Source organism: Pezoporus wallicus, unplaced genomic scaffold (assembly GCF_028554395.1).
Source record: "Pezoporus wallicus isolate ANWC-B61680 ecotype Strahan unplaced genomic scaffold, APGP_CSIRO_Pwel_v1 contig_7731, whole genome shotgun sequence".
NCBI lineage: Eukaryota > Metazoa > Chordata > Aves > Psittaciformes > Psittacidae > Pezoporus > Pezoporus wallicus.
The window spans coordinates 348,930-360,492 of record NW_026635361.1 but is presented as its reverse complement, the minus strand read 5'-3'; the positions used below and the strand labels follow the sequence as shown (position 1 = coordinate 360,492).

The 11,563-nt window shown below is 63.1% G+C and overlaps 1 protein-coding gene across 3 annotated transcripts; it reads right to left on the bottom strand.

The window, feature by feature from the left end:
- Nucleotides 1-912: 912 nt before the first annotated feature.
- On the bottom strand, nucleotides 913-10,298 carry PARP6 (poly(ADP-ribose) polymerase family member 6). Of its 3 annotated transcripts, none has more exons than XM_057420719.1 (22): nucleotides 10,142-10,298; nucleotides 7,860-7,937; nucleotides 7,654-7,748; nucleotides 6,952-7,012; nucleotides 6,731-6,821; nucleotides 6,575-6,641; nucleotides 6,188-6,337; nucleotides 5,802-5,982; nucleotides 5,398-5,451; nucleotides 4,524-4,619; nucleotides 4,343-4,435; nucleotides 4,140-4,265; nucleotides 3,972-4,037; nucleotides 3,766-3,833; nucleotides 3,491-3,539; nucleotides 2,729-2,841; nucleotides 2,567-2,639; nucleotides 2,266-2,335; nucleotides 1,840-1,919; nucleotides 1,660-1,723; nucleotides 1,440-1,524; nucleotides 913-1,356 (listed from the first exon to the last, which is right to left on the bottom strand). In XM_057420719.1, exons 1-22 carry the CDS (start codon nucleotides 10,142-10,144, stop codon nucleotides 1,254-1,256), a joined length of 1,866 nt encoding a protein of 621 aa, XP_057276702.1. In that variant the 5' UTR covers nucleotides 10,145-10,298; the 3' UTR covers nucleotides 913-1,253. The 3 variants fall into 3 exon arrangements, 2 of the variants coding, with proteins under 2 accessions (XP_057276702.1, XP_057276709.1); XM_057420726.1 differs by having other exon boundaries at nucleotides 2,729-2,838; XR_008973664.1 differs by lacking the exons at nucleotides 913-1,356; nucleotides 2,266-2,335 and having other exon boundaries at nucleotides 1,457-1,524.
- Between the last annotated feature and the right edge of the window lie 1,265 nt (nucleotides 10,299-11,563).

The window sequence follows — 11,563 nt, the reverse complement described above, 5'->3', positions numbered from 1 at the left end:
AGCAGGGCCAAAGCATCCACCGGGAATTTGGTGGAGCCGGGAGAGGAGTGTGGGCTTCTTTTTATTTGCTTTTCCCCAGGAATTCCCATTTTCCAGAGGAATCCCCATGGTTTCGCTGTTCTTTCCAAGTGATGGGAGAGCCTCTGGAGGACCCACGGCCCGTGGGATGTCCCTTCATGGGAAAGTGCCTTCATTTATTTATTTAAGGGGTAAAAACCCCCAAACCCCACAAATCGCAGCAAAGCACTGATGGAGCGGGTGGCGAGGGGATGGGTGGTGTCACATCACCCAGGTCTGAGTGTCCTTGGGGGCCAGCGAGCGGGGATGGACACTGGAGTCCCTCTGTCACCCCCCAGGGGCAGGGGACACTGCGGAGGTGACACCGGGTGCCTCCAGCAGTGGGACGAGCGCGCTGGGTCTCAGCCGGTGCCTGAACCTGAACCAGGAGGTTTCTGAGGTTGGCTCCTGCCCTCCTGTACCAGCCCGGTCGGACCCAACGCCGCAGCGCAGTGAGGGCTGCCCCGGGCTTTGGTACTCTCAGCCCCTCAGACCCCATGGTGTTCCCAGGATGATCCCACAGGAGCTGCTCCCAGCCCAAGGGGAACCTCTGCCACCCTCAGCATGGTCCCACGTCCCTGGTGTGGGCCCATCCCAGAGGCACAGTCCCTTCTCCGTGGCATGGTCCCCGCTCCGCAGCACAACCCCTTTGCTGTAGTGCAAGAGCAGCACAATTCCCTCCCCAAAGTCCCAACTCTCTCCCAAAGCCCCATCAATTCCCTCCAGTCCTTTCCCTGCAATCCCATTGTTTCCCCATGATCCTGTCCCTTCCCCGCAATCCCATCCCTTCCCCCCCCCACCCCATCCTATTTAAATACTTTCCAGGGACACGGATTCCTTTTTCCTTATCTTTTCTCTGTTTTTGGGTTTGGTTTGTTGGTTCATGGTTGGTTTTTTTGCTTCAGTTTCTCATTGTCAGTAAAACCCCGGTCGCTGCCAGCGCCAGGAGGGGCGGCCACCGGCCATGCCAGCCCCTGCAGCTCCTTCTCCACGCTGCCACAGGGTCGGGGATGCTGGGGGACAGGACCGGGAGGGGACAAGGGGCCACTGAACCTGCCTGGTGCTCGCTGGATGCTGGACATTATGGACAGGGGGAGCCACCGGTGTCGGCCCCGTCTCAGCCTTGAAACCCACACGTCCTTCCCCAGCCCAGGGGCTTCATTGGGTGCCAGGCAGCCCCAGGGGGGCCGCACCGCTCAGTTTGTGTACACCTGAGTCCCGATCACCCGCATGATCTCCTTCTGGATTTTGGGGTCCTGAGTATTGATATTGGCATCTCCCACTTGGCCGTCTTCGTACCTGGAAGGGGAGAAGGGGAGCAGTGAGGGGTGTCCCATGGGTGTCCCACAGGTACCATGAGGGGGGCACAGCCCAGCACTCACACAAAGAAGAAGCGGGTGCAGACGTGGTCCGAGACGGGGCAGACCCAGATGTTGCCGTGTTTCTGCAGGTCCTTGGAGGTGATGACTGCAGAGGAAGGGGCTGTCGGCCACGGGATGGGGCAGAGCTCCCTGCTGGGGCCCTCCCTCCCTCCTCCACCCAGCCAGGGGTGCGGGTACTGCCTGTACCCCCCACCCTGTCTCCCACCCTCTATCACCGCACCTTCGCACAGCGCGATGCAGTTCAGGTTGCGGCTCTGGAGGAAGCGGGACTGGATGGAGCGTGTCTGCGGGGAGAGGAGCCGGTGTCACCGCCCCGCCAGGCTCAGCTCACCCCCTACCTAGCACCCATGGGTGCCATGTCCCCGTCCCCATCCTCTTGCGGCATCCCCTGGCCCGTCACCTGCGGGATGGTGTTCATCCGGTTGTACCGCTGCACCAGTTCGTCCTTCGAAGGCATCCGGTGCTGCCCTTTCCCCATCCCTGTGGAGAAGCGAGGCTCCAGTCACTGCCAGGCAGGCAGCACCCTGGGGTGACACGGGGACACATGCCACAGACAGGGACGGCCACACCGCGTGCTCCTGCCCTGCGACCGAGCCCTGGGAACCCCCAGCAGTCGGAGCAGCAGCTTTTAGAGCCTGGAAAATGTTGGGGTTCAATTCTCCAGCACATGGGAAAGGCCCAGCCTGGCTGGGAAGAGGCTGGTGCATGTGGGAAGGATGCAGGAAGCTGCCTGCTGCAGCCAGCACAATACCAAACATCCCCGGGCCCATGCAGGGAGTGAGAACGGGAGCGCAGATGGGACTGGGCAGCACAGGCAGCCTCTTACCTGAATATCCAAAGGAAATACTGGAGATGGGGCTCAGATAGATGCCCTTGCCATAGGCTGCTCCATGCAGCTTGCAGGGAAACACCAGGGTGAGCACCACGGGGTCACCCGACAGCTCGGGCACGGTGGTGGAGGCAGCCCGGCCTCTGCAGGCAGCATTCCACATGCCTGCATCCCTCCTTGCCTTCATCCCTCCCTGCTGCATCCCTCCCTGCTGCATCCCTCCCTGCTGCATCCCTCCCTGCTGCATCCCTCCCTCCCTGCCTGCCCTGGGCAGCGACTCCGGCCCTGGGAGCGTTACCTGCAGTTTGGTGTAGGAAGCGTTGACCAGCCCGTTGCGGAGGATGGAATGCCAGTTCTCAATGTGAGAGCCGCTGGAAAAAGCAGCCCCAGGTCAGCCCCACGGCACCCATAGCATCCCGCCCCACAGCACCCACCGGGGGGCTCCTCCCTCGCAGCTCACTGGAAAGCGAAGGTGCTGCCGTAGAGCTTCTTGGCGGTGCGGAACCGCGCTTCCTTGGCTGGGGGGCTGCTGAGCAGGAGGAACTGGTGCGAGGTGTGCATGAACTTCAGCTGCTACCAGGGGAAAAGGAAGAGCAGCGGCGGTGCCGGCAGGGACAGAGGACAGACAGACACAGACAGACAGAGATCATGCACGGCAGCCTGGCACCGGACCGCCCCAGCCCCGCCTTGGCCACCCGGAGCTTGCCGGGAGGGTCAGTGGCATTCCCCGGCTCTTGTCCCCCATCCCACAGCCTGTGACAAATATTCTCCATCCCATATCCCATATCCTGCTTCCCACAGCCCACAGCAGGCAGGGCCCATCCCACAGGTTGCATCCTGCATCCCAGACCTCCCACATACATCAGACACCCACATCCTTACATCCCTAATCCTGCATCCCGCATCCCACATCCCATAGCCAACACGCTGCATCCTATAGCCTGCACCCTGCATCCCTATCTCCCTCCCACATACCATACCCTATGTCTTTCATCCTACACCCTACATCCCACACTTTGTTCTGCATCCCATATCCTTCATCCCGCATCCCATATCCTTCATCCCGCATCCCATATCCTACATCCCACAACCCATATCCTACACCCCACATCCCATATCCTACGTCCCACCTCACATACCCTTCATCCCATATTCCATATCCCATATTCCACTTTCCACTCTCCATCCCACACCCCAACTGGAGCCCAGCCAGGCCCCTTACCCTGCTGAGAGGCAGCTTGACAATGTGGGATCTGTTGCTGGAGATTATCCTTGGGAAGAGGAGGAGGAAGAGAAGGAGGAAGGTCAGACAGGGTGGGCCCACACTCCCCTGGGACCAGAATCCACCCTGAAGCTTGTGGATCATAAGAAAGGGGCCAAGGGGGTCATGACGGGGATGCCCGGCTGCTCCCCAGCCTGTCCCCTATCCCATGGGACATGGGGCAGTGGTGGGTGATGTGGGGCAGTGCAATGGGGCCAGAGCACCCTCGACCTTACCACTGCAGGAGGGGATGGGCCAGGGGGTCCAGCTTGTCCATCTGCTTCTTGATCTCCAGGTAGGACCCCTGGCAGAGGCAAGAGGGGGTGCAGGTGGGTCCCCCAGCACCCACCCAACCAGGGGCGGGTGAGATCAGCACCAAAAAGCCACCCCTGATGAAGGGTCCCACACCAGGGGCATCTCTCATGGGGCCACGCTGACGTACCTGGGTCATCTCCCGGATGGACATGACGCTGTCCAGGGCCTTCTGCAGCCGCTCGTAGTTCTTCTTCTGCACACGGAGCAGGAGAGAGGTGGCCATCAGAGGGCTCCTCGGGGCTCCCCTTGCCCCATCGCCCCCGCACGGGGGAGCGTTGGTCCCCCTAGTGCTTACCTTGGGGTTGAAGGCAAGTGTTTTGGGGTCGTTGGGGTCTACCACGGAAGGGTAAGGCTCGAAGATGATGCTCTTGCGAGGGGACTCCAGGGCAGCGCGGCACATGGCCACCAGCAGGTCCACCACCTCGGGGACAGAGCGTGGGGTGAGGGAACAGCCCCACGAGGTGACAGCGTGGTCACCCCCCCACACACAGAGCCTACCTCAGCACCCGTGGCCACTTCCTCCGCCGCGCCGGACATGACACCCAGGGTGTAGAAGGAGAAGACGCAGAGCTCGCGGGTGCACACTGCTGGCTGCGGGGGGACAGGGGCCATGGGCAGGGTTGGGGACGGTGACACGGGGTGACAACAGCCCATGCGGGGCCGCTCCCCCTCACTGCACCTTGAGCATGGAGCCGTTCTGGAAGACGTGCTGCTCGTCACACACCACGCAGTACTCATTGAGCGTCGGGATCCGCTGCTCCGCGTACTTCATGATCTGAGGGGGCAAGGCCAGGAGTCAGGCCCGTGGTGGCATCCATGGGAGGATGCTCCAGGCAGTGGGACTGGGATGAGTGGGATGTGGGACACTGGGAAGGATGCTCCAGGCAGTGGGTATGGGATGAGTGGGATGTGGGGCAGTGGGGAGGATGCTCAGGATGCTCCAGGCAGAGGGATTGGGATGAGTGGGATGTGGGGCAGTGGGAAGGATGCTCCAGGCAGCGGGATTGGGATGAGTGGGATGTGGGGCAGTGGGAAGGATGCTCCAGGCAGAGGGACTGGGATGAGTGGGATGTGGGGCAGTGGGAAGGATGCTCCAGGCAGAGGGACTGGGATGAGTGGGATGTGGGGCAGTGGGAAGGATGCTCCAGGCATCAGGAGTGGGATGTGGGGCAGTGGGAAGGATGCTCCAGGCAGCGGGATTGGGATGAGTGGGATGTGGGGCAGTGGGAAGGATGCTCCAGGCAGCAGGAGTGGGATGTGGGGCAGTGGGAAGGATGCTCCAGGCAGCGGGATTGGGATGAGTGGGATGTGGGGCAGTGGGAAGGATGCTCCAGGCAGCGGGATTGGGATGAGTGGGATGTGGGGCAGTGGGAAGGATGTTCCAGGCAGCGGGATTGGGATGAGTGGGATGTGGGGCAGTGGGAAGGATGTTCCAGGCAGCGGGATTGGGATGAGTGGGATGTGGGGCAGTGGGAAGGATGTTCCAGGCAGTGGTCTGAGGATGAGCAGCACACGGGGCAGTGGGGAGGATGCTCTGGGCTGCAGGACCTCACCTGGACGAGGAAGCCGTACTCCAGCGTCGGGACGTTCTTGCAGTGGCCGCCGACCTGCGCCAGAGCCGGAGCAGAGCCCGCTGCGTTATCCCCTTTCCCCACTGCACCCCGGCTTCCGTGTGGCACCAGCAGCCCCCCGGGACCCCCAATGTGCAAACACCCTCCTGGGGACACAACAGCACCAGGGACACGGCACCAAGAGGGGGTAAAACCCCGCAGGACCCACGGCCGGCGTCCCAGCTGGCCCACAAGCACCCATGGGTGCTGGGGAGAAGGCACAGGGGAGAAACTCCCTAGGAGCTCCCTCCAAGCCAAGGGGCTCCCAGCCCTGCCCCAGGCCAGCCCCCGGGAATCCGGGAAGGGAAAGGAGAGGAAAGCAAACCCCGAGGCGGGGAGGCACCCACCAGGATGTTGAAGGGGGCGACACCTGCCTGGGTGCTGGGGGCGGGGTAGCCGAAAACCTCCACCTTGGGGTTCTTCACCATACAGGACACGGAGCGGTTCATGAGGCGGTTGACACGAGCCTCAGGGATGCCCAGTTTGCCCTTCAGCACCGAGTCCTGGATGACGGGGAAGCTGGGAGACCTGCGGGCACAGAATCCCCCTGAGCTCCGAATTCAGACACCAAATTCAGCCTTCGGCTGGTTCTGGGGAGCCACCACCACCTCCTCGGGCTCTGGCAGGGAGCAACAGCATCCAAGGGATGAGGAGGGAAACTGAGGCACAGCCCTGGCCACCCAGGGTGAGGGGAGAGAGGTTTGATCCCTTGGTGACACCATCAGGGTCTTACTTGGGGATGGGAGAGAAGATGCTGAGGCCAGCACGGAACTTCTTGATGGTGCCACTCGTCTTGAACCAACTGTGCCGCTTCTCCTGCTGGGTCTTCAGGAAATCATTGCTGAGATGTTTCCATTGCTGGGATGTGAACATGCCCAGGATCCTGGCAGAGAGGTGGCATGGGCATGCACGTAGGGTGCCAGCACCCATGGATGCATCAGTGCCAACTGAGCCTAGTGCTTGGGTGGCTTGTACCACCCAGCTCCTCCTCTTCCCCATCCCCGTAGGGCGAGCTGTGTGGCAGTGGCACGGGGCCATGCGGCTGGTTTGGGGGCAAAACGGTGCCTCTGTGGACCACCCCCCCACCCCCCTTGGGTGCCCACTGTGTTTCTGTTCTTACTTCTTCAGCTGCAGACCCAGCCCGAAGCCCTCCTTGTTGGACGGCTGGAAAACCTCGATGGACGGTTCTGCAGGGAGAGAGGACAACCAGTCAGTGCTGCTGCTGTGCCTGTGCTGAGAGCCATGGGGTCACTGTGTCCTGCCTGGCCACACTCACCAGGGCCATCGAGGTACTGGGAGAGGGAGAAGCGCAGGCGGAGGACGATGGGCTCCGTCCGCAGCACCTTCCACGCCGTCGCCACCTCCTCCTGCCAAGGGAGAGCTGCCATTTGGCACGGCCCTGAGGACCCCCAGCTGGGGAAGGAAATCTGAAGACCCCCCACGTGTGTGTCCCCACCACCCCCATGGCCACGGTGCCAAGGACACCCCAGGACTCACATCAAGGAAGCTGATGTTCACGTGGAGGTCGATGTCCACGTCATCGATGGTCCCGTACTCCCTGTGAAGACACAGAACCCCGTGGTGGGGTGACTGTGCCAGGGCGGGCAGGCTTGTGGGGCGGTGATGGGCACATGTAGCTCCTCGTGAATCAAGTGCGTGCACCCATGAGACAAGGAGGGCAACGGGAGAGCACCCGGATTGCAGATGGGTGCCCCAGTGAAGGCACAGTTGGGTGCCCCAGGGATGCCACAGCTGGGTGCCCCAAGGTGCCCCAGCCAAGTGCCTGGGGATGCCATGGCCAAGTACTCCAGGGGTGCCACAGTGGGCACCATGGAGATGGCACAGTGGGTGCTTGAGGAATGCCATGTCTGGGTGCTTCAGGGGCAGCATAGCAGGGTGCCCAGCAGATGCCATGACCAGGCACCCCGGGGATGGCACCATCGGGTGCCTGGGGATGGCGTTGCTGGGTGCCCAGGGATGCTATGGCCAGACACTCCGGGGATGGCATCATCGGGTGCCTGGGGATAGCGTTGCTGGGTGCCCAGGGATGCTATGGCCAGACACCCCGGGGATGTCACTGCTGGGTGCCTGGGGATGGCATTGCTGGGTGCCCAGGGATGCTATGGCCAGACACCCCGGGGATGTCACTGCTGGGTGCCTGGGGATGGCATACCTGGGTGCAGGCAGCGATGCACCCACCTGACAGCCACGGCATTCTCGCTGTAGATCTCCTTCACGGCCTCGATGTCGGCATCCAGCTGCGGGTGACGGTACAGGTCGGCGGCGCAGGTCCCCTGCAGCACAGCACCCCACAGCAGTGTCAGCCCCGTGCTCGGGATCAGGCTCAGGCTGGGGAGTCCTGAGCCCCACCATCACCCATTGGGTCCAGCACCCATGGTGCCTACCTGGACGCCATAGAGGAACTCCTCGGACTCATTGTCCCCATCGGAGTCATCATCAGTCCAGTACTGGCCCTTGAGGTCCTGGGGTGCACAGGGTTGGGGTCAGCAGATTTGAGGGGCCAGAAAGTTGGGGTGCAGCAGGAATGGGGGGAAAGGGTGGGGGGGAGCAGGTTATGGGGAAGAGGGTTGTGGAGGTGGATCAGGGGTAATGGGTTGGGGGAAATAGATTAAGAGGGAGTGAATTAGGGGGTGGTAGGCTATGGGACAGAGGGTTGGGGGAGCAAGTTGTGGGGAATGATTTGGGAGGCAGTAGGATGGGGAAGCAGGATCAGGGAGCAAGATGGGGGAGTGTCTGGGAGGGCATCAGGATCTGGGCATTAGGATAGGGGGCACCAGGCTGGGGGGAGTGGGATAGGAGGCAGTGGGATGGGAGCAGTTTGAGGGACAGAAAGATGGGGGCACAGCAGGATGGAGGAGCAGGAAGGGGGAGCAGGAAGGGGGATGAGGGACCAGATTAGGGGAAAACAGGTTGGGGACAGGTTTGGGACAGTAGGATGGAGACAGCAGGATAAGGACAGCAAGATGGGGATAGCAGAATGGAGACAGTGGAATGGGGCAGTGGGATGGGGACAGTGGGACGGGGACAGCAGGATTGAACAGTGAGAGGGGGACAGAGGGATGGGGCAGTGGGATGGGGCAGCGGGATGAGGCAGCAGGATATGACAGTGGGATGGAGACAGTGGGATGGGGCAGTGGGATGGGGCAGTGGGATGGGGACAGTGGGATGGAGACAGTGGGATGGGGGCAGCGGGATGGGGACAGCAGGATTGAACAGTGGGATGGGGACAGCGGGATGGGGCAGTGGGATGGGGCAGCAGGATGGAACAGCGGGATGGAACAGTGGGATGGGGCAGTGCAATGGGGCAGCGGGATGGGGACAGCAGGATTGAACAGTGGGATGGGGCAGCGGGATATGACAGTGGGATGGAGACAGTGGGATGGGGCAGTGGGATGGGGACAGTGGGATGGAGACAGTGGGATGGGGGCAGCGGGATGGGGACAGCAGGATTGAACAGTGGGATGGGGACAGTGGGATGGGGCAGTGGGATGGGGCAGCGGGATATGACAGTGGGATGGAGACAGTGGAATGGGGCAGTGGGATGGGGCAGCGGGATGGGGACAGCAGGATTGAACAGTGGGATGGGGACAGCGGGATGGGGCAGTGGGATGGGGCAGCGGGATTGGACAGCAGGATTGAACAGTGGGATGGGGACAGCGGGATGGGGCAGTGGGATGGGGCAGCAGGATGGAACAGCGGGATGGAACAGTGGGATGGGGCAGTGCAATGGGGCAGCGGGATGGGGACAGCAGGATTGAACAGTGGGATGGGGCAGCGGGATATGACAGTGGGATGGAGACAGTGGGATGGGGCAGTGGGATGGGGACAGTGGGATGGAGACAGTGGGATGGGGGCAGCGGGATGGGGACAGCAGGATTGAACAGTGGGATGGGGACAGCGGGATGGGGCAGTGGGATGGGGCAGCGGGATATGACAGTGGGATGGAAACAGTGGGATAGGGCAGTGGGATGGGGCAGTGGGATGGGGCAGCGGGATATGACAGTGGGATGGAAACAGTGGGATGGGGCAGTGGGATGGGGCAGTGGGATGGGGCAGCGGGATGGGGACAGCAGGATTGAACAGTGGGATGGGGACAGCGGGATGGGGCAGTGAGATGGGGCAGCGGGATATGACAGTGGGATGGAGACAGTGGGATGGGGGCAGCGGGATGGGGACAGCAGGATTGAACAGTGGGATGGGGACAGTGGAATGGGGACAGTGGGATGGAGACAGTGGGATGGGGGCAGCGGGATGGGGACAGCAGGATTGAACAGTGGGATGGGGACAGTGGGATGGGGCAGTGGTATGGGGCAGCGGGATGGGGACAGCAGGATTGAACAGTGGGATGGGGACAGCGGGATGGGGCAGTGGGATGGGGCAGCGGGATTGGACAGCAGGTGGAGGCCATGCACGTAGCCGCTGCAGGGTCCCGGACGATGGCGGGGGGGTTCCTCCCCCATCAGCCCCGTCCCCTTCCCGTGCCGGGGCACACGGGGACACTCGGGGGCGCCGGGGCCTGGCTCCCCTTCACCTCCCACCCCGAGCAGGCCCCGTCCCGCCGCCCTCCCCGGGCCCCCATCCGCGGGGCCTGCTCCCGGCGCCGGGCCGCGTACGGGGCCGTCCCGGTGCCGCGGCGCCCCCCCCCGTCCGGCGGCTCCCCGCTCACCATCTCAGCGGCCGGCGGGGCCTGCCAGCGCCTCCATGCTGCCGGGCGGGCGGGCGGCCATCGGGCCTTGACGTCAGGGCCCGGCGCGGGCCCGGCACCGCGGCGTCACCCGGCAACTGCCGCTGACGTCACCCGGGGGACCCCCCCCCCGGTACCCCCGAGCACGGCACCGGACACCCCCGGAGCGAGGCCGTGACGGGTGCGCGGTGTCCCCAGGGCAGGCTCCTGGTGCCCGCAGTCCCCAGCACAAGGTGCCCCATGCGGTGGCCACGTTGCGTGTCCCCACGGCCCAGCTGTGCGCCGCAGTGTGCCCTGTGCCCCAGCATAGAGACCCCAAGGCTCAGTGTCCCCCGTGGCCCTGGCACAGGGTGACCATTCTGGGTCCCCACATGGCTGGCGGGGGGTGCCCACAACCTAGGACAGGGTCCCCAGTGTCCTCAGGACAGGATCCTCATAGTTCCAACATGGGGTGATCGGTTTGGGTCCCCACATGGCTGGCATGGGGCACTCACAGAGTCCCCAGCATCCTCACTACAGGGTGCACATGGTCCCAGCACAGGGTAGCCATTTTGGGTCCCCATAGGGCTGGTGCAGTGTTCCCATAGCACAGCACAGGGTTTCCAGTGTCCCCAGTATGAGGTCCCTATGGTCCCAGAACACAGTGACCACTTTGGGTCCCCACATGGATGGCACAGTGTCCCCACAGGGGGTCTGCATGGCAGGTCCCCATGTCAGTGACATGTCTCCACCAGTGCCGAAGGGCTGTGACGGGTCCCTAATGTCCCCAGCAAAAGTTCCCCATGGTCCTGGAGCAGGATTCCCAATGCCTCCAGCATGGGATCCTCAGGGTCCCCAGCCCAAGTTCCCCATGGGCCTGGCACACGGTGCCCCACAGTGTGTCCCCAGGGTGTCATCACAGGGTCCCCAGCCCAGAGTGCCCTCCAGCCTGGTGTCCCCATGCTCCCATCTCCATGTCCCCAGCACAGTGTCCCCATGATCAGGGCCACAATATGCTCTGTCCCTGGCAGTGTTCAAGGCCAGGTTGGGCAGAGCCTTGGATGCCACGGTTTAGTGTGAGGTGTCCCTGCCCACAGCAGACAGTTGGAAGTGGATGATCTTAAGGTCCTTTCCAACCCAAACCATTCCATGATTCCCCATTCCCCAGCATCCTCAGGGTGGGGAGTTACGAGGCTCAGGATGGCCCACCGCAACCCCAAACGCTCACCACCGCTGCCCGCACGGGGAGAGGGGCCGCAGCCCCAGCCCCTTGGGCCCACCAGCGCCCCGCAGCGGGCGGGGTGCTGAGAGTTGTGGGGGGGCGCGGCGCCTTTAAGGCGGCGGCCACGCTCCGGCTGCGTGCTGCGCTATCGGGTTTTTGAGGGCCGTGTGCATCCGCCGGAGAAAGGAGTCCCGCCGCCCCGC